General features: G+C 37.7%; 1 protein-coding gene across 6 annotated transcripts in view; it reads right to left on the reverse strand.

The window, feature by feature from the left end:
- ANKIB1 (ankyrin repeat and IBR domain containing 1) overlaps nucleotides 1-25,521 on the reverse strand; it is a 131,666-nt gene that overhangs the window by 77,126 nt on the left and 29,019 nt on the right. For 3 of the 6 annotated variants that reach the window (XM_074192829.1, XM_074192826.1, XM_074192828.1), the window contains exons 2-3: nucleotides 20,738-21,007; nucleotides 5,684-5,984 (exon numbers count right to left, since the gene is read on the reverse strand). In XM_074192829.1, the coding sequence (XP_074048930.1) occupies nucleotides 5,684-5,984; nucleotides 20,738-20,925 (489 nt within the window). In that variant the 5' untranslated portion in view covers nucleotides 20,926-21,007. Of the gene's footprint in view, nucleotides 1-5,683; nucleotides 5,985-12,775; nucleotides 12,881-20,737; nucleotides 21,008-23,561; nucleotides 23,655-25,521 lie in introns of those variants that run through there. The other 3 variants (XM_074192827.1, XM_074192830.1, XM_074192831.1) reach the window with 3 other exon arrangements.

The raw sequence follows: 25,521 nt of genomic DNA on the forward strand, positions 1-25,521 counted from the left end.
TCTTCAACACCTGGTTATTTGGTTAAGTGGTTCCATCTCAAAACTAACAAGTGGTAGCAGACTTCAACATCCAACTTTTACTTATGAAAATACATTATGGGGGCAGCTAGGTGTGGCACAGCTGATGAAGCACCAGTCAGTCAGGAGGCCCTGAGTTCAAATCTGATCTCAGACACTTCATAACTACCCATGGGCAAATCACTGAACCCCCCATTGCTGTGCCCCCCTCCCAAAAAGGGAAGAAAATACATTATGAGATTTTTAAGTTTGTAAAAGGTACATGGCAGTGAATCTTGAGTAATGGGTGTGATTTGAAGCTGGGCTGCACTGGGAGGTTGTCTTCTATATTATTATTATTTTTTTAACAAGGCAGTGGTGTTAAGTGACTTGCCCAAGGTCACACAGCTAGGTCCTCCTGACTCCAGGGCTGGTGCTCTATTCACTGCATCACCTAGCTGCCCCTTGAGGCTGTCTTCTAAAGTAGCTTATCAACAAAGTTTCATCTGTGTGAAAGGACTAGAGAATCCTGACTGACTAAGGATCTGGTGGCTGAATTTATAAGGAGTCTTTCTGAATTTATGATTAGGTTTTGGGGAACTCCCAATGAACTAAGAATAATTTCAGAAGTTGTTCCCATTATCTTGGTTGTTGGAGAGGAACTAAGCCTAGGCAAAAATATTAATTGGAAATTTAAAAAAAAGGGAAAAACACTGAACATTTTTATGTAAGAAATGAGTTGTGAAATAGTTCAAAAACTATTGACCTAGCTGTCCAATGAAGAAACCTGCTTTCTCCCTCATCCCTTAAATTCTCCCTCATACCAAGTAAATATAATGAAAGAAAATAAATTAAATACATTGGCTTCTGTGCATATTTTTCTCACAAAATAAAAAGTAGGTATCTATACAATGAAAACTGCTGTGCTCTTCATGGTCACATATAAAAGATTTAAGATTTAAATTTTTTTTTGTAATGTTCTGTTTTAGTTTATCTCAAAAATAGGTCACTGTCAAACATTTTTTTTCTTTTAGAATCTCCTGGTCTAAGATTAACTTAAAACACTGATCTGGGAGCGTGTATAAATATATTTCTTCTAAATATTTTCTTCTGAATATAGATAGAACAATGAATTCTCTTACCCAAATTCATCTTATTAATAAACTAATCTCTATCACTTTGTAACATAGTTTTACTCAGGTAGTAATATAATAATGCTACCATCATTACCAATTTACAAAAATGTCAAAAGTTCCTTTCTGGTTCACATCTTGTCTTCTTTGCATCTTTAGGATGACTTGGTTTAGGCTTCATATTGCCAAACTCCCTTCAAGCTAATTTTCTCTTCAATTGCTTAGTGTTCTGTTAGGAAGTAATAGTGTTTTTAACTTTCCAGTATCTTCCTCCATAATATTTTGCGAATAAGCTTATAGGGTAAAGAAGAGCTGTCCTTGGTGACAATCTTGAACCTTGTCAAGATCAAATTTCTGTGGGAGGAGTTGTTTTCTAGACTTTTTCAACAATCTTATTGTGATGAAACATGTATCATATAATAATAAAAAATTATGTTAGCCAAAATGGATAACTACTTTGTTTATATGCATTTTTTAAGAGTATAGTGCATTTTGGGGTGGCTAGGTGGCGCAGTGGACAGAGCACTGGCCCTGGAGTCAGGTACCTGAGTTCAAATCCAGCCTCAGACACATACCAATTGCCTAGCTGTGTGGCTTTGGGCAAGTCACTTATCCCCATCTGCCCTGCAAAAAATCCCAAACAACTAAAAAAGAAAATGAAGGACAAAACAACATCTCAAAAAAAAAAAAAAGAGTACAGTGTGTTTCATTTAACAAATGCAGCATTTTTACCCTATCTTCTCTTGTAATTTATAATTTACCTTGCTTTCTACTTCTTGTTCTGTGAACAATCATCAAATCGATGCAATCATTCCTGGAAAGGGCATAAAAATCAATTTCCTTGATTCCATTCATCATCCCAGTGACTTTCAAGGCCAAAACATTTATTCTGGCTGTCATTACCCTGTATCATCTGTTTTTCCCTATTAGGAAATAAATACCTTATATGTAGACAGTTTCCTTTTTGTATTTGTACTATCAATTGTAGCTGGTGCCTGGGAAGAATGCTTTTTTTATTCATTTGTTGAAGCATTTATAATCATGTTAACTAGGCCTGGGTCTTTGATGTTATATATCGCACATAAAATGAAATTAAAAAAACATTTAATAGTAAATTACTATTGCCCTTAAGAATATATCTTAAAAAATTGTTACATGAGATAGTTCCTTTGGAAAGAGGCAGAGGTAGGCATTCAGGGGTAAATGTAGGTCATGTAAAATCACTTAAAATCTGCTACTTTTAAAAGAGGAATTTTATAACAAATAAGAAAACCACAGCAATATACTTGCAAATCAGACTAAACAATTAGCAGTTTTCCCCTCCTGCTGAACTGTATTTGGCAAAAGACATAACAACAGTCAGCTGGGGAGGATATTGGCTATAATAGAAAACACTATGAGAAAGTACTAAGGAGAGTACTTTGTCAAGAAACTCAGTTATTGGAAATCGACTCATTCTTTCCAATGCATAAGAGAAGGCATTGGCTTTTTCAACCCTGAAAATGGCAAAGAAAAAGCCAATAATCTTTTTAAAAAGAATTCTGGAGGGGTCAGCTAGATGGTACAGAAAATAGAGCACCAGCCCTGGAGTCAGAATTCAAATTCTAACCTCCAACACTTAATACTTACTTAGCTGTGTAACCTTGGGCAAGTCATTTAACTCCAGTGCCTTGCAAAAATTTAAATTTTTTTTTAAAAAAAGAATATTTCTTTTGGAATTACGCCCAAAGGCCAACAAAATGTGCATACCCTTTGTCCAGCAATACCACTACTGGGTAGTCCTTACCATCCCTGAAGACATGAGGAAAAAGGGTAAAAATGTCACTTGTACAAAAATATTCATAGCATCCCTGTTTGTGGTGGCAAAGAATTGGAAATCAATTGGGGAATGGCTTAGCAAACTGTGGGTATATGTATGTCATAGAATACTACTGTTCTATTAGAAACCAGAAGGGACAGGAATTCAGGGAAACCTGGAGGGATTTGCATGAACTGATGCTGAGTGAGATGAGCAGAACCAGAAAAACACTGTACACCCTAACAGCAACACAAGGGCGATGATCAACCTTAATAGACTCACTCATTCTACCAGTGCAACAATCAGGGACAATTTTGGACTGTCTGAAATGGAGAATACCAACTGTATTCAGATAAAGACAGTGGAATTTGACCAAAGTTCAAGGACTATTTCCTTTAATTTAGAAAAAAAACTCAATCTGAATCAATGTACAACACGGAAACAAATGTAAAGAATGACAAATTGCTTTCTGTGGGGGGAAAATTGTAAAACTCAAAATAAATAAAATCATTAAAAAAAGACTAAAAAGAAAAAGAATATTTCTGCTGTTATATAGTTATTTGGCATGTCTGTGACTGTACTTGAGGCATATTATGAAGGATAAGCCAAGAAGATGCTAGAATTAATGAAACATTTTATTAGAAGTCAGCATAATTATATGAATTCTATAAACGAACTAGTATTGTTATATCAAAACAGGAAGACACATCAATTGATTTGTGGTGTAAAGAAGGCAACACTTGTTGCCAACACAATTTGGAAGTTTCTTTTGTTTATTGGTTTCCTACAAATATAGAAAAATAATAAAAGTTTCTAAAAAGAGAATTCATATTTTATTCTGGTCTGCAGCAGAAGTCAGGAGAACTTATGTTGGTTATGATCCTCCCCATTCTTCATCATTTATTGTTTGTTAAATTTGGAGTCATTTTAAAAATAATTAAAATATGAAAAGTTTTACTAAACTTGTCCTTAATCCTGCAGAACTGACTATGGTACAAAGGGGAAAGAACAAGAGAGTCAGGTGAGATGTTTTAAGGCAGAGCAAGATAGCTTTAGGAAATCTAACTGGCTTCCTTGGGGAAGAATCTGCCTTCACCAATAGGCTATATAACAATCTCTAAAATGGATGAAGTCACAGTTTGGGTGGAGGTATCACTGTATTTTAAGATCAATGAAAACTGCTTCTTTGACACAAACTTCTGTGTTTTTCCCTATTCTGTTTGGCCTGTTCCAGAAGTCAGGATTTATATTGGTTAAGATCTCCTAATTTTTCATCACTCAAAGCCAAACCTTAGATATGGTCTCCACTATTCACTTGTCCTTATTCCCTACATCCAATCAGTTGTCAATGTTTTGTTTGTTCTATCTCCAGCCTATGGCATCTAAAACCACTGCCCTTGTTGAGAGTCTTACCACTCTTCTAGGTCTGAGCCTGCATAATTCATCTACTTTTCAAGGTCATCTTGCATGTCCTCAAGCACAGGTCTGGCTATGTCATCATTCCCAGCTCAAGCACCATCTCTCACATAGAAGACACATTCTTCTAAGCTGGGCACTTAACTCTGGATCTCTAGCTACTCTGAATTACTCTCCCCCTTTTTTTTATGTAAATAAACTGAACAGCTTGTTCTTCTTAGAACTGAGCATTCCATTTCCTGTTTCCAGGACATCGGTTCTGCAAAAAATTTTTGCCTTTTGTAACTTAACTTTCTTTATAAATCCTTTTGCCTAGATTTATCTCCTCTACCCATCAAATGAGATGAGACCTTCAATCTTGCATAACTGGGAGTTACCAAAGGCACTCCTTTGTCAGTTACCCTCTTCTCTTCGATTCCTAAGCTTCCTGTAAGGCACAACACTCTGGTGCCTCTTTCAGGGGAAATCTTTCCTAATTCTACCTACAATTTACCCTGAAAAAAATCTGTATGGACCCAGTGGTGTGAAGTGTCTCTAACAATAGAATACACAGTGCTGGAAGGAAGGAAGGTACAATTTTTTGCTTTGCTTTCTTTGTATCCTCAGTCCTTACCACAATGTCTGGCAAAGACTGAGCACTCAATTGATGATGCTGTTCATCTGGGTTGTGAGTGCTCTCTCTCTCTTCACATTACTTTGCATTTACTAATCTTTATAAATGTTGTCTCCTGGGGCAGCAGGAAAACTCCTTGGATCAGGTGGTGCTTTTCATTTTCATTTTCTCCCCCAGCATTTTAACATTTTCAAATTTACAAAGAGATTTTTTTCCCCTAGCAAATACATGTCCACACTCTGGCTGAAGAAGACCAAGTTCTCTCAGAACCCATTTGGGAAAGGAGCTGTGCAACACCACTAAGGTGTAGACTGATGACACTTAAAATAAAGAGGTAACTTCTGGCAGTGTATAAGTAAGTCACAACTAGATTATCCTTTTGTGGTTTTGGTTGTTTATACAGAAAGATGTATAGTCTGCAGGGTTTGATAACAGCATGGTTGCACTGTCAAGGTTTCTAGGGAATAATACCTAATAGAAGCACATCTGTTTCTCTCTCTCAATGTCCTAGGCATTGTGGCTGTACTTGGCACTACACTTTGGGCGTGGGGAGTCATTTTCCTAAAACAACGAGCAAGCCAGTAATATCAGAGGCAGGATTGTGGTGTTCTGATTCCAAAAGCAATCAAGACAGATAAAACTATTAACACACTAACAGTTGACACACAAGAATTATGCCACCCATTGAGCCACACAGACGGGAAGCACAAGCATCTCAAGTGTTACCTCTACACAGGTTTTCATCCCTGAGGCAGCAGCATAGTGCAAAGGTGTGTTTTTTTTGTTATCAACAGCATCAATGGCTGCTCTCTCATATTCGCCTTGGTCAAGTTTCGCTCCTTTCCATTTTAAGATCATCCGGAGACAATCTGCTCTTCTGAAATCATCTTCTGAGGGTCGTGCCAAGCGAGGATGAAGGGCTCCCTCAGAGATCATGATCTGAGGCCCCATACACAGCAGGTGCATAGATGTTTCATTGTGCACATTCCGCTTATTTGGATTTCCATCTCTAACAAAAAGAAAGGTCCTATAATGATAAAGGGGGGGGGAAGTATAAGAACTAGTAAGCATTCAACCTGTTACATTTTTGTCTTATGTCACATACATGTTATATTCAAAGGGATAATCTTCTCAGGTTTCAAATCCCATATCCATTTAAAAACATATCATTTGTTACAGGTTGGTAGATATACTAGTTAGTATGAAAAATATCATTAGAAATTTATTACATATTAATAATTACTAAGACAATAAAGGGTCCAATCTTTAACAATAATGGATGACAAAAAAATCACTAGAATTTTTCTGATTAAAATTTCAAACACATGAAGATTTTGAGATATATTAATAGTTTCTGAAGGGTAGATTTTCTTTTTCTTTATTTTGCCTTCAGTTTTTTTCCCTATAAATATTTGTTTTCCAGAAATAGTGATGAAAATATTTTGCTAGGTTTAGGAAAGACACCACTACATGAAGCTGAGATTATATCCTTATAATTTAGGGTCACTGGATAAGCTTTGGCACAACATAGCAGACATTTATTATTGCCTCTAGTCATCTGAGCTTGGTAGCTAATGCTGTTTGCTGAAATGTGATCATTAATGGCCCAGAGAACTCACAAAAGAGCCATTTAAAATTAATATATCTGGAAAAAAGGAGCTATCTGCAGGCGAACAAAATAAACCAAACAATGGCTCCATTAGAAGTTATTAATGAAACATGTGCTCTGATAACTTCTAAAAGAAAAAGTGGCTTCCTATTTGGGAATTCACTGCACATTCTTCGTAAAAAGCAAATGTCTCTAAATGATTCAAAAGATTTAGGCAAAGTGTTTCAGGCATTATTTGGCTACTAAAATAGAGACCCATTTTATCTTCTGATATGCAGATCTCAACATTTACATCGGTTAAAACAATTCAACAATCTTTTCCCCTTCCTATATACTTTTTATATTGTTTTTTATTGAAGATATTATTTGAGTTTTACAATTTCCCCCCAATCTTACTTCCCTCCTCCCATCCCCACTACAATTCTGCAATTAAAAAAAATCTCAGTAAGTATAAAAAAATCTTTCTTCAAAATATTACCATACATTCAGTGAAAGATCAAACACTGAAGAGAATCTTGACATCTAAAAAGTGAAACAAAAAAATATAAAAATATTCTTCTATAGGGGCGGCTAGGTGGCAGTGGATAAAGCATCAGCACTGGAGTCAGGAGTACCTGGGTTCAAATCAGGTCTCAGACACTTAATAATTACCTAGCTTGTGTGGCCTTGGGCAAGCCATTTAACCCCATTTGCCTTGCAAAACAAAAAAACAAAAACAAAAGACCTAAAAAAAAATTCTATAAAAGAAATCAGAGGATGACAAATCTGATTAATAAAGATCAGTTTAAAGCTAATTACTATCCCTCCCTCAGGACTCATCAACAAAATATTATGGACATCACCAGATGTCTAGCCAAGTGTCAGTGGCTAGAGATCACTGAGTGATGCTTAACAAATAGGTAAGCATGCAATCCTGGTGGATTGACTGAAGGATTACCCACTGTCATCATCATATTTACCCACATCTATGTAGTCCTTTAATGCACCAGGCACTGTAGCTTTCATCTCATTTGATTTTTACAATTAAGATATTTTATAGATGAACAGGCAATCAAGGTTAAATGACTTCATGGTCACATAGCTACTAAGTATATGAGGCTTGATTTGAACTCTGGTCTTCCTAGCTCAAGGTCCAGCTCAAGTCCACTGTGCCAACTAACTGCCTAATTTAAGGAGAAAATCACTTATAAGTACTTCTTAATAATTGCCATGAAAATAGATTTTCTAAGTATATATTTTATATAAGAAATACTAGCAACTAGGGATCAGTTAATTTTGCATCAGCCAAGACAAAATTAAGTTTAAATTGGTGATTGGACTACGAAAAAAGTTAGTCATGTTTATAGCTGAACAATGCTTCTATCTTAAAGAAGTTTATGACTGATCCAGTCATTCTGGAGAGCAATCTGGAACTATGCCCAGAGGGCAATAAAACTAATCACACTCTTTGATCCAGTGATAACAATTTGAGGTCTGTATCCCAAAGAAATCATAAAAAACAGGAAGTCTCACATGTTCAAAAATATTTACAGTATCACTTTTTGAAGTTACAAAGGATTAGAAATTGAGGGGATGCACATCAACTGGGGAATAACTGAAAAAGTTATGGTATATGAATGCTATGAAGTACTATTATTGTGTAAGAAATCACAAGTGATCAAACTTTAGAGAAGGCTGGAAAGACCTGCATAAACTGATGCTGAGTGAAAGGAGCAGTGCCAAAAGAACATTAACAACAACACTGTGATAATGGGAGAAAGAAAAAGGAGAGGGGGAATAGGCCAAGATATTTCACATAATAAGATTTTTCTTTATTACAATGAGCTATTGCAATGATATGGAAGGGGGGAAGGCAAGAAGGAATGAGGGAATCTTCGCTTTCATCAGAGGTAGCTAGGAGAGGAAACAGCATATATACTCAATGGGGTATAGACATCTGGAGTAAGGAGGAGAGAAGGGGGACAAGGGGGAAGGGGGGTGATGTGAGTGATGGAGGAGAGGATGGACCATGGGAGAAGAGTGGTCACATATAACACATTTTCTTTTTTACTTATTGCAAGGGGCTGGGATTGGATGGCCTGCCCAGGACCATAGGGCCAGGTGGATTCTGGGCCTAAGGGGTGGTATGGGGACTCAGGGCTTCTTGGACCCAGGGCCAGGGATCTGTCTGCTGTGCCACTCAGCGACCCTACAGCAGAGTCAGAGTGAAAGGAGAGAGAAAATATAGTACATGGTAGTGGAGAAATACCAAAGGAAGGAGTTGCAATCAGCAATGGCAACGGTGGAAAAATATGGAAGTAATTTTTGCCATGGACTAATCATAAAGAATGTGATCCACGCACAACAGAGTTATTGGTGTTAGAACAAAGACTGAAGCACATTTTTTAATATTATTATTATTTTTGGGGGGGGTACAGGGAAAATGGGGCTGGGTGGTCTGCCTGGGGCCATATACCAGGGTGATCGTTGGGTGTCTGAGGCCGGATTTGGACCCGGGTGGCTCAAGGGCCAATGCTCTGTCCACCACCCAGCCACCCCTACTATTATTACTATTTTATTTTATTTTGGGTCTTATTTTTCTTTTTTTGGTTTTGCCTTGGCAGTGGGGGATTGGGTGGCTTGCATGTCACACGACTGGGTGATTGTTGGGTGTATGGGGCCAGATATGGGCTCAGGCGCTCCTGGCTCCAGGACTGGTGCTCCATCCATTGCACCACCTGGCCATACCTACAATTATTACTATTATTTTTTTATTTTGATCTTTTCTCTCCCCTTGACTTTATTGCTCAAGCGAGTCTATGTTTTTTTTTGGGGGGAGGGGGTATTTTGTTTACTCTTAAACAAGAATATTTTATTAATGTATAAAAATGTTATTTGTACAAAATGAGAATAAATATTAAATGTTAAAAATAAAATAAAGTAACAATAAATTACAAAAAAAACCAACACTGTGAGATGATCTACTATGATGGATACAGCTCCTCTTAGAAATTCAGAGATCAAGGACAATCATGAAAGACTGCTTTGGACAATGCCAACAACATCCAGAGGAATAAAAAGAAAACTATGGCGTCTGGATGTAGAGTAAAGCATACTAAACACTTTTTTTTTAAGGTTATGGTAATAACCCCAGGTAATTGGGGCTGTGATTTGCCCAAGGCCACACAGGTAGGTAATTAAGTGTCTGAGGCTGGATTTGAACTCAGATCCTCCTGATTCCAGTGTCAGTGCTCTATCCACTGCACCACCTACCCACCCCTTTTTCATTTTTTTAAAAAAACTTCTTTTATGCTTTTCCTTTCTTTCCCCTGGCTTTTTCTTTCCCTTTAATTCTAATTTCTCTTTCACAACATGACTAATATGGAAATATCTTCATGTACAACTTTTAACAGATTGCTCACTGTCTGGGGAGGGAGAAGGGACGGGAAGATGGCAGAAAAATGTGGAACTCAAATTTACAAATGGTTGAGAGCTAAAAACTACCTTTGGATGTAACTGGAAAAATAAAACAAAATGTCAATTGAAAAAAAATGTTCAGAAATACAGTCAAGAATGGTTAGTTTATTATAAAATTGTATAGAAACTGAGTTAAAAAGGAAAGAAGGGCGCCTTGGATTTAGGTCAACATTTTACATCAACTGGGAGTTACTCATAATAAAGCACTTAAAAATTCCAAAGGCTTAGGAAACTCTTCACTCTTCAAGACTAAGTTATTAAATAGTTGCTGATCTGCACTATTAAGGTGTTGAACTGGTGCATCAACAAATAGAGAAAGGGTCATTCTGCTCTGAAATGCTCAATAAAATCAAGATTTTGTTATGAATTCTCTTCAGAATGGAAAAAAAACAAAACTGCCCACCCTGTCCTAATACATAAAAAGGAAGAACTAATAGATAAAAATGTCTAATTTTTTATTTGCTAATTTTTCACTGAAATAATTCTCTGAGATCAACTTTTTTATTTTAATTGTTTTGACTCTTGCTTTGGCAATGGAGTTAAGTGACTTGCCCAAGGTCACACTGCTAGGTAATTATGAAACATCTGAGACTGAATTTGAATTCAGGTCCTCCTAACTCCAGGGTAGGTTCTTTGTTCACTGTACCACCTAGCTGCCCTGAGTTTGACTTTTTATGCTATTTATGCTATGCTTTTTTACTATTGCAAAAAAATAGAAAAGATTTTCCTATAATTCATAAATGTGTCAAATACAAAAAGGATCCGTGAAAAGGAAATGGGACTAGATTATGCCTAAGTATTCATTCCTCTTGAAATCTATGATTCAATTATCTGAAGAACGTTTGCCATAAAACACAAGAAGGACTACCAAACAGTGACTTAGCTTCTGACATCAACTATCTACTCAACCTCAATGGGAATGATTTTAGTCTTTTTTTCACTTGTTTTAACTGGATAAATTTCTTCATATGTAAAATGAAGGCAAAAGTGATAACTTAAAAAGACCATTTCTAGTTCTAAATCTATAAGCAAATAAGTTATCAGATAAACAAATTGTTTTAATATAAACTCTACCTTCAGTAAAATATTATTTTGGGGGCAGGGAGAGGTATTAGCAGTATAACTTATCCATCTTGCTGCAGGAGAATGCACTTTCCAGCAAAATTATTTGCAGACTGCTTGCTAAATGCTATGTCTGAAGAGATGGAATCATTGTTATTGTTCCCACACTACCAATTAAAAGAAAAATAAGAGAACAAATAGCTTTCATTGTCTGCCTGAGCAGATGTCAAGTCACAAACTAGCCTTGCCTTCCACATTCTCAGATGTCAGTAAACAAACTTATATCAAACTTGAATCAATACATACTGATATCATACACAGACCTCAGAAATGTGAGGATGAATCACATGTAACACAATGTAAAATCAAAATGACTAGCAGCTGGTTCAGAAATCAGACCAGGTTAAATACAATGAACTATGTGAATACATGATTAAGGAAAAAGTAGCTATTAAAATTCTGTGGAATGTGGAAAGGGAAGAAAAGAAGCATGGAATAAAATCCTAGAGAAGTTTACCAAGTTGTACCCAATATGATCATACTGGCATAAATATATGGTCATCACACAGACATCAACATAAATCTTGACTGGGACTTATGCAATTTATATATTAAATATCTAAGACACATCTCTATTTTAAAATTGTAGCACTAAACAGAACATCCTGGAGTTAGTATTATGTGTTCCAATAAGCAACTATTAATTAAAAATGACTGGGTTTAGAATTCATTATGTACTAGGTCTACATCCATAAAAAGTAACAATCAGGATACTATGGGGGAGGGTAAATGACACTATATTAGGGAAGATAGAATTGTTTAGTCTAAGGAAGAGGAAACTATGATGCAAAATAGCCATCTTCAAATACAGAATATTATGGGATTGAATATAGAAATGATGAAGAACACTGAGCAAAGAAAAATAAAGAAGCTTCAAATGCTGTGAAAAGTCTCTTTAAAAATTTTATGCTCTACACTCAGAGAGGTTTGGTAAGAATCAGAGTTAGGGATTCAAATACAGATTTTCAAACTACATCCAACAAAATTTTCCCTGCCCCCTTCCCCAGTATCATGTTAACATTTGTATTATAAGATATTATATGGTTAAATAGTACTGTGAACTGTAGGAGTTGAATAACATCCTGTCTCTAGGAGCTTTTAAAAACTTAAATTGGAAAGTAACAATGTATCGGGGGAAAAAATCCATGTGCATCTAGATGACACTCTTGATAAAAATTCCATGTGATTTTTTAAATCTAAAAATTATATGAATTTATGGGTTATACCATTTAGTGATTTATAAACTCTGAGAACAAATACAATCTTGGCTATGTAAAATACTTCATATATGGGCTTCTAAACTAATTACATGTTATTGCCATTCACATATTCTCTCATCTCATAATCACACACTCTCTTTCATCTCCATGCCTTGTCATTTGTAGCACACTCAGCACAGTGGCTGGCATACAGCAGGTTAAATACATGCTGGTCACCTTATTTTTACCCATATCACCAATGTCTGCAATTCACTCCCTTTTCACTTTCACTACAGAACCCATCAGTTCAGTTTGTGTCTTTTGGGGGAGTGTTTTTAAGACATGGCCAACTCATTTGGGGTATTCTTGGCAGAAATACTGGAGTGGTTTGCCATCTCTTTCTCCAGCTCATTTTACAGATGAGGTAGGTACCTGAGGCAATCAGGATTAAGTGACTTTCCCAGAGTTGAACAGTTAAGTAAACGTCTGTGAATCTTCCTGACTCCAGGCTGGTACTCCATCTTCTGGGCCACCTAACTGCTCCAACAAGAATCCCTTGATTAATTCAAAACCAAGTTCAAATGTGATCTCCTACCTGCAGCTGTTACTCCCTTCTATAAGTACTTTGTGTGTATTTGATGTATGGATAAGTCTTTTTCTCAATTGATCAATCAACAACTATTTATTAAGCAACTAACACAGGTCAAGCACTGTGCTACCACCTGGAAATACAAATAAATTGAATGAAACCATCCCTTCTGATAAGAAACTTGCATTATCAGGAAACAGCGTGGCATAAGCAGACATGGGGGCAATATGGCCATACATGAATACACAGAACAAATCCCTATTTGATCAACTGTCTACCTACTACTTTCCCTCTAAGTCTTTTAACTGCTTAGCAAACAGGCCTGGAGATTTTTCCCTCCTGAAGCTTCCTTCAAAGCTCAACTAACATCCCACCTTCTACAAGACATGAGATTCTAGTATCTTCCCTATGTTCATCATTGCCTACTTATCCTATCTAAAGAATTACTTATTTCTACACTATATTCCTGCTGCTCCTCCATTACTTTATCAGCTCTTGCTTAACAAGAGCTCCCTGAATGTGGTAGGTGCTGCATAAATGCCCCCCTACCCATGATGGTTTAGCAAAGGAATGTCAGGAATTTTTCATCTGTGCAGCAGGACATGTAGAAGAGGATTAAGAAAGGAACTGGCGAGGGGACTTAAGGAGGCTGAGGAATTGGGAGCCTGGAGCACGGGGGTGATACTCCAGTATAGTGGCAGTGGCTGAAAGGAGAGATGTGGGATTCAGGGAAGGAGGAAGAACGAGCTGATGGCTGGTCTGCAGCAGTCATGCTCTTCTGGACTATCAGAACATTGAAATATGTGGTGCTGGGCAAAGAGGAGAAATGCAGGCTAGGAGCACCATGACTCCTTTTCTTAAGACCAGTCAAATCAGGAAGGAGAAGTGAAGTACATACTGTCAGGGGTAGAATGAGTACCCCAAGGTGAGCCTGACACAATGAAGCTGCTTAATTCATGTTCCTCATTTTAACAAGGAACAAACAAAGGGTCTAGAGCTACACACTTGAGCATGATAGCCGGTTTATAATCAAAGCAATGTGCTGAGTCTTCTAACCCTAGGATTCTAGCCATCAGAGTGCTTTAAAGTGAAAGCCCATCAATCAGTCATCATTCAAAGCCTATCTCCTTTCATTACTTAAGAAATCAGATTTTTTTTGGGGGGGGAGGGTGAAGAATGGAGGAGGTGATATATCCAGTTTCATAATGTAGACAAATATGCTTAAACATGAAATGAAGTTAAACTTAAGAAAAAAATAATAAACCTTTATTAAGCCACCACTTGTCATCTTGTCATGGGGAAGGGAAGTAGAAAAATGAAGAACCTTACAAAAAGATGAATGCTAAAAACCATTGTAATTGAGAAAAATAAAATAATATTAAGTATCCTTTTCCAAGTGCCCAGGCAGGTCCTGTCTAGTTATGGTCTGAGGATCACCACCAGCATCAAGTCAGCTGCTGGGAATAAAACTTCTTCCACAGATATCCTCACCTAGTTTCCTATTTTTCTGCCTGCTATGAGATGGGTTCCTGAGATCTAATAGGACATAACATCAGGGACAACCTTGAAAACAACCTTAAGGGAGGCTCTCCAACAGTCTGATCACAGGTCTCCTTCCCCTGCTAGGTCTTGTCACTTGATGATCTCAGTCACTCCTTGTCTCTACATAGATGATTCTCAGATCTCCAGCCCCCAAAATTCTCCTGAATTCCAAGCCTCCATCATCAGCTGTCTGTTAGTTCACATAAACATCACTAAGAACATAAGGAGTAGAGTGCTCTGTAAAAATGAAAGCACTCTACAAATTTTAGTGAGAGTCTTCTTATAAGTCTTGCCACCTCAGGTCTCCGCTATTCCAATCCACTGTGCACTCAGTTATCAAGATTTTTCTCAAGTGTAGATCTGAGAATGTTCACCACTCCCTGGCTTGCTATCACTCTCCAGGATCAAAGGGAAGATCCTCTATTTGACCTCTGAAGTTCTTTATCACCTGACCCCTTCTTGTTTTTCAGGTCTCTACCTGGAGTCTAGGATCCAGTTCCCTCCCTTAAACAAGTCATTCCATCTTCTGTCTACTAGGGCCTTACCCCTCTCCTCAGCTTCTTCCCTTTCCAGATTAAGTCTATAGAAGTTCCACCTTCTCTAAGAAGCCTTTGCACAACAGCCCTCTCTCCCCGCCCCCTAATGTGTTCCTCTCTGTGACTACCTCCTACCTTACTGTGTTTATATTTTCATGGTACCAAGTTATTGCCATGTTTTCCTCCCTATTAGAAAGTGAGCTTCTGAAGGAAGAAGATTCTTTTTTAGCTTTCTTTGTATTCCCAGAGCTTCATTTAGTGTCTGGAATATACTAAGAGTTCAATAAATGATGATTGACTGGACTGATTGCTAAGAAGGGAAAAAAAACCCAAGAAATAGTCCTTGTGTTCAAAGAGCTTAATGACATAGCATAAGGAATGAGAAAGTTTTCCTTTTAAGAAAAATAATATGACTAGTAATTTACTGAGCTTTTAAGTGATCTCTGCTGAGAATTATGACAGTTACAAGTGAAACAGAAGACATTACTTTTGAATTATAAGAATTTACAACCTTAAGGTTGTAAAGAGAATTCCCACTCATAAATCTGTGATAGATGAAAAAAACCCAACATGTAATCAAGTGCCACAGGTATAGTAAAAACAATAGATGAAAGGTGACCTTGAGTGACAGTTTGGAGAAGGCCTCACAGAAGAGATGGAAAATTAAGCTGAGTCTTAAAGGGTAAGCAAAGAGGAGAGAAAACATTTTAGGATGTAGAAGTAACATTAGCAAAGGAAAAGAGGTTGGCATTACAATGTTGTTGTGGAAGATGGTGAAGAGATGCCTGAGTGAAAACCCATAAAGCTTGAAAGGCTAAATTGGGCCAGATCATGAAGGGACTTAGTATACCATGCGATAAGTAATTCCTCATGAAAGGTTGCTGAATAAAAGTTGTTTTAGAATGATTATTCTGTCATATATTAGGTATAGAAAAAGAGACTGAAAACTGAGCAGCTATTTAGGAAGCTGTCTTGAATAGATAAGAATAGAACTATACTAGTGGTAATGGGAAGAGAGAAGACAAGATGTATCTAAGAAATAATTTTAAAAAGGTACTGCATGGACTATGCAACAGCTCATATATAAAAAGGGAGAATAAGGGGCAGCTAGGTGGCACAGTGGATAAAGCACTGGCCCTGGAGTCAGGAGTACCTGGGTTCAAATCCGGTCTCAAACACTTAATATTTACCTAGCTGTGTGGCCTTGAGCAAGCCACTTTACCCCATTTGACTTGCAAAAACCTAAAAAAAAAAAAGAAAAAAAAAGGGAGAACAAGAGATGACCATAAAAGAAGATTAAAAGATTTTCTGGAGATTACTAAGAGAATAGAGGTATCACTCCTGCTTTCATGTCTGTACTAAAAGTGACAAGTATTGCCTATGTTGTCTTACAGTGAACTACTCTCATTAGCAATAACACAACTTTGCAACGTACCACTTTGATCCCAGATCAACCATGTCACAAAGTGGTAATGATACTGAGGATGAAGTCCAAAAGAGTGGCCTGGCCAGGCCTGGGTGGATACACTTTTAAAAACACTGAGACATCAATTTCCAAGGTGGCGCAATTTGCCAAATATTTATTAAGGACCTACTAAGTGCTAAGCACAATGCTAGGTCCTGTGTACAAAGAAAAACAAATGGGCTCTGCTTGTTACAAATGGGACAGGAAGATGACAAAAGAATGGAAAAGATAACCCTTTGGCCTTATATAAGAGGAAGCTAACACAAGAGGTCCACAACATGAACTCGACTGCTTTCTCACCTCAAAAGTATTTTTTTACAAAAATGCTTTCCATGTGAATCAGGTACACTGAAAGCATGATAACAGAAGACACAGGATTCCACAGGTGATTTTCTACAACTGTGGTCACTCAAAGTTACAGAGTAAAAAAATCTTATTCCAATTTACTGATTTTGCATTCTTCGGCAACATGATTTACTCTTTAAAAGAAAAAAAAAGGTTTCAAGTTATACCATGGTATGAAGACAAATGAATAGTCAGTTCATTAGATACAGCACTAGGAAATAATGCTATTGTAATATAGCACCAGAAGAACTCAGAAATTCTTTTAAAGTTGCTTTGTGTACTTTACAAGTAACTGAAAGAGCAACTGAAAGTTAAGGGTAGAGAGGAAATGATCACAGCAGTCACCAAGCACAGGCATGACCCTTCCACACAACACTTAGGAGAGACAAAAAAGGAAACAAACATAATTACACAAAGAAGGCACACAAAGTATCAAAGTAAAGTTGAGGTAAATATTTTTACTTTCAAGTGTCTTTCCAATAACTAGGTGTCTCACTTTTGTAGAATTAAAATGTTCTGAATTTCAAAGGTCTGTATTTTAGAAAATGAAATTCTTGCCTAACATCTAACAAGAATTTGTAACCTCTTCCTCCCCTGCCCAAAGACTTTTTTACAAATATTTGATAAGGAGGTGGAGCCAAGATGGCGGCATGAAGGCAGGAATTCCCAGAAAATCATTCCCCAAAAGACTCCAAAAGTAGGGGGCGGCTAGGTGGCGCAATGGATAGAGCACCAGCCCTGGAGTCAGGAATACCTGAGTTCAAATCTGGCCTCAGACACTTAATGATTACCTAGCTGTATGGCCTTGGGAAAGCCACTTAACCCCATTGCCTTGTCAAAAAAACACCAAAACTCCAAAAGTTGTCCAATTATGACTCCAGCCAAAATCTTAAAGGGGGCAGAACCCACAGAAAGAGACTGAGTTTTCCCAGTCCAAGACAACTTAGAAAGATCTCCAGGAAATATCTGTTCCACCTGGACCAGGGGTTGGAAAAAACCACAGCACACCACAGCCAGTCTGGACACCTGGGTCCATGGCAGAGGGTGTGGTTTAATCACGGCGAACAGCTAGAAGGGGTGGTGAGAGAACTCTGCCACGCCAGAGTGAGTACAGAGTAGAGCTCCGGCCTCAGAACAGCCTTGTGGTGAGAACCTACAGTGGAGTTGGCAGAGCCACCATGCTCATCCAGAGCTCTGAGCACATAGACAGTAAGGGGGCAGGGGAAGAATGCAGAGATCTCTGCTCTTCCTGGGGCAGGACTCAGCTGTTTGCACACACTCAGATCTAGGATGCAGTTTGGGCTTCCACATTACCATACCATAACCATGCAGGGCCCATCCTCACAGCTCCAGGGCAGAGGAGAGGGTCTGAAGCCACTCATTAGACCTTAGAGGAATTAAGATTCCTGTGGATTGTCCCAAAACCCCCCAAAACCTTGGAAGTACTGTAAATCAGTCATAGGGTGAGGAAATGAGCAAACAACAGAAAAAGACAATTCTTATAGAAAATTACTCTGGTGCCGTATAAGATTTAGAAAATGACAAAATCGAAGCTTCTGAAACCCAAAACCTCCAAGAGAAATAGAAAATGGGCTCAGGCTATGGATGAGCTCAAAAAAGATTTTGAAAAGCAATTAAGGGAGGTAGAAGAAAAGGGAGGAGAAATGAGAACAATGCAGATAAATCATGAAAACCAAGTCAACAACTTGGTGAAAGAAATACAAAAAATACTGAAGAAAATAATATATTGAAATCAGTTTAGGCCAAATGGAAAAAAAGCAACACAAAAGGCAAATCAGGAGAAGAATGCCTTAAAAAAGCAGAATTGGCCAGCTGGAAAAGGAGATAAAAAAGTTCTCTGAAGAACATAACTCCTTTAAATACAGAATGGAACTAAAGGAAGAAATAAAACTACCAAAAAGCAAAAATTAGAAGAAAATGTGAAATATCTCATTAGAAATACAACTGACCTTGAAAATAGATCCAGAAGAGAGAATTTAAAAATTATTGGGCTATATGAAAGTCATGACCAGGAAAAGAGCCAAGACTTCATTTTTCAAGAAATAATTCAGCAAAATTGCTCTTAGATCCTAATAAGCAGAGGGTAAAATAGAAATTGAGGGAATTTATCAGTCACCTCCTGAAAGAGATCCAAAAAGAAAAACTTCCAGGAATATTATAGCCTAATTCTAGAATTCCCAAATCAAAGAGAAAATACTAAAAGCTGCCAGAAACAAGCAATTCAACTACCATGGCTCTATAGTCAGGATCACACACGATCTGGCAGCATCTACATTGAGGGCTTGTAGGGCTTGGAATATGATATTCTGGAAGGCAAAAGATCTTGGTTTACAACTGAGAATCAACTACCCAGCAAAACTGAACATCCTCTTTCAGGAGAAAATATGGACTTTCAATGAAACAGAGGACTTTCAAACTTTCCTACTGAAACAACCAGAGCTGAACAGAAAGTCTGATCTCCAAGTACAGGACTCTGGTGAACCATAGAGGGGGTGGATGAGAAGGACTAATATGAGGAACTTTTTTTGGGGGGAGGGGTTGCAAGGCAATGAGGTTAAGTGATTTGCCCAAGATCACACAGCTAAGTAATTATTAAGTGTCTGAGGTCATATTTGAACTCAGGTCTTCCTGACTTCAGGACCAGTGCTCTATCCACTGTGCCACCTAGCTGCCCCTATGAGGAACTTAATGACATTGAACTTCTTGTATTCCTGCATGTGAAGAAGACACTGATAACTCATATGAACTTTCTCATTTATGCCTTGTCTATACAAGGCACAGGAAGGAGCTAAATATAATGGTATAAAGTAAAAAGATGAAGTCAAAGGGTGATAAAGGAAAGTACTGGGAGGAAGGGAAAGGAGAGGAACAAGGGGCTAAAATATTTCACATAGGAGTCAAGAGGAAGCTTTTACAATGGAGTGGAATAGGGGAAGGCAAGGGGGAATGAGTGAGACTTCATTCTCAACAGAAATGGCTCAGAGAGGAAATAACATACACACTTAATAGGGTATAGAAATCTATCTTACCCTAAAGAAAATTGAGAAGAGAGGGATGGCATAAAGGGGAATGGGGGGGGAGAAGGGGAGAATAGGTGATAGAAGAGTGGGAAGATCATGGGATAGGGTACTTAAATACAACACACTTCTGAACAGGGAAAGGGTGAATGGAGAGAGAGAGAGAATAGAAAAAATGAGAGTGGGAAGGAATAGGGTGGAGGGAAATACAGTAGTAATAGCAATTGTGGGGAAAATATTGAAACAACTTCTCTGGTGGACTTATGATAAAGAAGGCAACTCATCCCAGAGACAGAGCCTTTGGAATCTGAACACAGACTGAAGTATTTTTTTTCCCCTCTCTCACTATTCTTGAGGTTTCTCATTTTTTTGGGGGGGGGGGTTATGATTACAAGATTATTGTGGTAATATAGAATTTTAAAAAATATCAAATGCTCATAGTTAGGTCAAGTCAATATAATAAAAATGATAATTCTACCCCCCAAAAACCCCAAAAGCATTTGATATAATTTAAAGATACTATTAAAAGAAAATATATAAACTAACTTTGATTCCCTAATATATATAGAGAGAGGTTTTGGTAGAGATGATGGACTAGGGACTCATTCCTTCCTCCATTTGGATTGCAAGTTGCAGTTATCTCCAGTTTAGTAAATAAATCTTGAGAATTTTCAAGAGACTCACAGAGATGAAGCAACTTGCCCAAAGTCTCCCAGATAGTAACTATCAGTGGCAGGACTTGAACCCATACTTCCCTGATTCCAAATATAGTATCCTCCACCATAATTCCTCTATGTGATAATTTCAATATCTATGAAAAAACCATTATCAATTAGTGCTATGTTCATGACTTCTAAGTAAACTTGTGGTAACACTCACCCTAATATTCGGTTCATTCCATGTCTAGCAGCATAATGTAATGGTGTATTGTGCTGGTAAGGCTCCCCATAAGATGTATTGGGGTCGAGGGATTCTTTTAGCTGAGGGTTGCTCTCATATATTTGGTAGGCCAAGTTTTCATCCCCGTTGATAAGCGCTTTGCGGAATTTGGTTGTAGTATTTCCCATGTTGTTACCCTGGTAGCTAGTGGCACCTCTTCCCTTTCCCCTTCAGCCACTTCTTGACTGCTTTTGCAACATGTTTCACATTCTAAAAAAAAAATAAATTTCAAATTAGGTTGTAATATTCTATTCATGAAGAGCTTTTCCTTAAGAAAATATCACACTTAGAAACTAACTTAAGTTTAAAAAAAATACAAGAGAAAGAAAACTAAGTTGTTCAATATTTAATTTAAATAGAAAATATTTAATGGTGTACAAATTAACCTTGTTAAACTGTAACATCATTCATGCCCACATTGTGAAAACTATGCACAGGATTTGTACTTTGTCCTATAAAATGAACTTTAAAATACAAGTTTTTTAACTTGTCTCTTTGAGTCAAAGAAAATCTAGTTGAATACCCTGTAATTCATCCACCAACCTCACATGGACAAAGCTCATACTGCAGAGTGGGCAATTTGATACAGTTGAAATCTCTGGAAATTTCCCTTCTATAGATATTATAGAATTGAAACTAACCTTTGGCAAAAGGAAAAGCAAAACTGCCCAATCTTAAAAAAGCTGAAGGTGTTCAACTATATGACATACCATTCAATACCATAGGGAAAATGAATAATTTAGAAAATTGTTATTTTAGCTGTGTCAGGAAGCTAGGGCAGCTAGGTGACCCAGTGGATAGTGCTGGGTCTGAAGTAAGGAGGACCTGAGTTCAAGTCTAGGCTCAGACATTTACTAACTGTGATTCTGGGCAAGTCACTTAACCTGTTTGCCTCATTTTCATCAACTGTAAAAAAAATGTGGACCCTGGAGAAGATGGCAAACCACTTCAGTATCTTTACCAAGAAAACCTCATAAAAATGGAATCAGAGAGTCAGACATAACTTAACAACTCAAAAACAGGACGTGCTCTATCACTTAATTCCACTTCTTACTACCTTGAATAGAAAGTTTAAGTCAAATTCAATTTCTTTGACTACAAAACATAAAAATAGGTTTAACATCAATGAACAGGATGAAGGAAAAATACAAAAGTGACCAACGATAAACTCCTGAAATAAGTGAAATGGGCAATAAAATCACTGAATTTTACAGTTGGATCACTAGTTATGATGCAAAGTGTGTTTCATGTCAAAGACTGCAGAGACAAAGAATTGGGGAATTGGGAAGAAGCTGGATGAACCAGAATGAATAACTAGGATAAAGGATAAGGCCAAAGTTAAAGTTAGGAAGGGATAATTAGACAGGAAACAAGGTCATAATGAGGATGAATGACATCTGAAGGCCAAGACTGAGCTATCAAGGGCTTGATTCTAAAATGTTGAGGGACCCAGTTCGGTTATCACTTTTCTCAATTTTCTGCACTGTTTTTATTTCTAAACTGTAAGTTCAACCAAGCCTTTGACATTCATAGGCTAAGCAGCTCCCTTACTAGTATCTGCATCATCCTCCAAGAAAGCAGCTATCTCTATGCCATAGCAGACATCTAATAAATTGTCACTAGAAATCTCTTCTACACCATCTCTGACAGGATCCATTTTTCTTCTGCTTGCATATTTCTAGGGATAGGGTACTTTCTACTAACAAAGGTAGCTGCTCTGTAACTTTGACCCACTGGTCCTAGTTTCATTGCCTAAAGCTAGCTGTGTGTGAAGCTGTCCCAGGCTAAATTAAGTTAGTTCTTCAATAATTTTTCACATGAGAAAACAGTAGTATTGCAATAATGAACTCTGAGTCAGAAGGCCCAGATTCAAACATTTTATCATAGACTTACTAACTAGCTTTTGGACATAGCAAGTCACCTAAATCTATTTCTTCCATCTAAAAATTGAGAAAAATAATTCCTACCTCATTGGTTATTGTCAGAATTAAAAGATTCACATATACACCAAGGTATTCTTACTACCATAGCAATTTCTAGACCCTTAATTAGTCTGGTCAACAGTTCCCCTGAGTTCTAAAGGTACTTGAAAGTCACTTTATTTTCAACGCTGACCATAAGCTTCTCACTAGGAATTGTTAAAAGGAGGCATTCCAGAGTATCTGTGGGATATTTGACATTTCAGTATCCCAAATATATGATCTACTTCTCTAATGAAGAAAAAAATCTTGATGGCTACAGAGCTCTGAGGGGAAACTGTGGAGGGAAGTTGTCTGTCTTGAGAATGGTAGGCGTAAGAGTGCTACACTACAGGAAAGAAAGGTTTGATCTTATGCTCTTAGTAGTATTCTTTCAATGATGGTTTGGCTGCTAGCACCTATCACCCTTCCTTCTCTGTGATGCTATGATAACTTGCCCTCCTTGTGTTTCCTGATACATGACACTCCAACTCCCCAACATGAGCATTTCTTTGGCTGTCATCTCCTAGGTTTCCAATTCTCCCTCCTTTTCCTTGGCTTCCTTCAGATCTCAACTTCTCCAAGAAGCCTTCCCCAATCTTCATTAATCTTAATGCCTTCCATGGGGAATGGCTTAGCAAACTGTGGTATATGTATGTCATGGAACACTATTGTTCTATTAGAAACCAGGAGGGATGGAATTTCAGGGAAGCCTGGAGGGATTTGCATGAACTGATGCTGAGTGAGATGAGCAGAACCAGAAAAACACTTTACATCCTAACAGCAAGATAGGGGTGATGTTCAACCTTGAAGGACTCGCTCATTCCATCAGTGCAACAATCGGGAACAATTTTGGGCTGTCTGCAAAGGAGAGTGCCATCTGTATCCAGATAAGGAGCTGTGGAGTTTGAACAAAGTTCAAGGACTTTAATTTAGGAAAAAACAGATATCTTATTGTCTGATCTTGTTACCTCTTAGACTTCTCTTCTCTTCTTTAAGGATATGATTTCTCTCTCATCACACCCAATTTGGATCAAGGTACAACATGGAAACAAAGTAAAGACTGACAGAGTGCTTTCCGTGGTGGTGGGGAAGTAAGATTGAGAAGAAAATTGTAAAACTCAGTATCTTTGATAAAAATAAATTTAAAAAAGTCTTAATGCCTTCCCTATAAACAGCCCCCAGTTTGTTGGATCTCTGCCTACGGGTGCATACAGATATAATTCCCACACTGCCACTCCTAGACTCTCTCCCAGTTGACTGAGAGTTGAGAGCAGGGTTGGTTTTTTGCCTTTGCTTGGATGCTCGGTGCTTAATTAGCATAGCGCCTGGTACAATGGCAGCACTTAACATTAGTTAACTCAGTATTACAGTTTCCAGTAATTTAATAAGCACTCAGGTATTTACTATGTACAAGACAAGAAGTGGATATGGGGTCACAAATGCAAAAATGAGACAAGGCCTGTGAAGACGACCTGGGCCCTTAAGAAGCATTCCCTTGGAAGATGCAACATGAGGCACCATAATGTAAGAGGTGGAAGGGACCAACCACACTGTGGATGAGGGGTGGTGGTGGTGGTGGTGGTACATCAGGGTATTTAAGTGATGGGCCCCACCTTTCCCACACTCTTACAAAATACAGTCTAACCGAACTTCTATGTCAGAGTCTTTTCACCGGGCACTACCTCCCTTCCCCTTCACATTGTAGAGTCTCCAAGCCCTTTAGACAGTTCTTCAATTGTGACCTACACAGGGCCTTGGCTGATCCTCTCCACTTCTGGCCCTCTTCTTAATGACTATATATTCACATTTGCTACAGAGATCTCTTGTCTGTTGGACCAAATCTTTTGGGATGTCTCCCTAGGCACAAGGAGAGCTTGTGCAAAGGGAAGAAGAGATGTTGGGTCAGACAGCCAAGAGGTCCGTTTGACTGGAGTATATGAGGAGAGAAATTGGTCATTAAGCCTAAAAAGGGAGGCTTATGGCTGGAAGTATAACTATATTTTATCATGAAGTTAATGTGGAGCATCTGAAACCTTCTGAGCTGAGGAATGACATGGCTAGTAGAAAGTCTTCTCCAGTTTTTAAAAGTCTCTTTGAAAGCATTAAGATTTTTTTTTTAGACGTACCTTTTTTTCTCTATGGCAAACATAACATTGTGTTTATAATGAATTACAGAGAATATATAATTTAATCTCACTTTCAAGAGATGCAATTTTGTGTTTGCAAATCACATGTTGTTTTATTCAGATACAGTATTTCTGAAATTATAAACCTCATAAGAAAAAAAGTTACCCAAATACAAACTAAGAAAAAAAACCCATCTAACATCCTGTTTGAAAATGCAGCATAATTTTTCAAGGTATAATTAGAGCTAGATAATTTTTAAATCTTTTTTTTAAATTTAGGTTTTTACAAGGCAAATGGGGTTAAGTGGCTTGCCTAAGGCCACACAGCTAGGTAATTAAGTGTTTGAGACTGGATTTGAACCCAGGTACTCCTGATTCCAGGGCCGGTGCTTTATCCAATGTGCCACCTAGCTGCCCCTAATTTTTAAATCTTAAGAAAACATTAATAATATTTTAATCTTGCTTTACAAAGCCTTGCATGGAAGGGGGTAGGATCAATTATGTTCCCATCTGTTTTAGTAAAATAATGCCTCTTTGAAACAAAGTTCTGAGAAAAGAATGTTCCCTAAGTTAGGAGATAAAAAAATCTGTTACCTAGAGATGTCATAAGAAGTACATTTAATTTCTACATGCTCAA

Source organism: Macrotis lagotis, chromosome 7, assembly GCF_037893015.1.
Source record: "Macrotis lagotis isolate mMagLag1 chromosome 7, bilby.v1.9.chrom.fasta, whole genome shotgun sequence".
Lineage (NCBI taxonomy): Eukaryota > Metazoa > Chordata > Mammalia > Peramelemorphia > Peramelidae > Macrotis > Macrotis lagotis.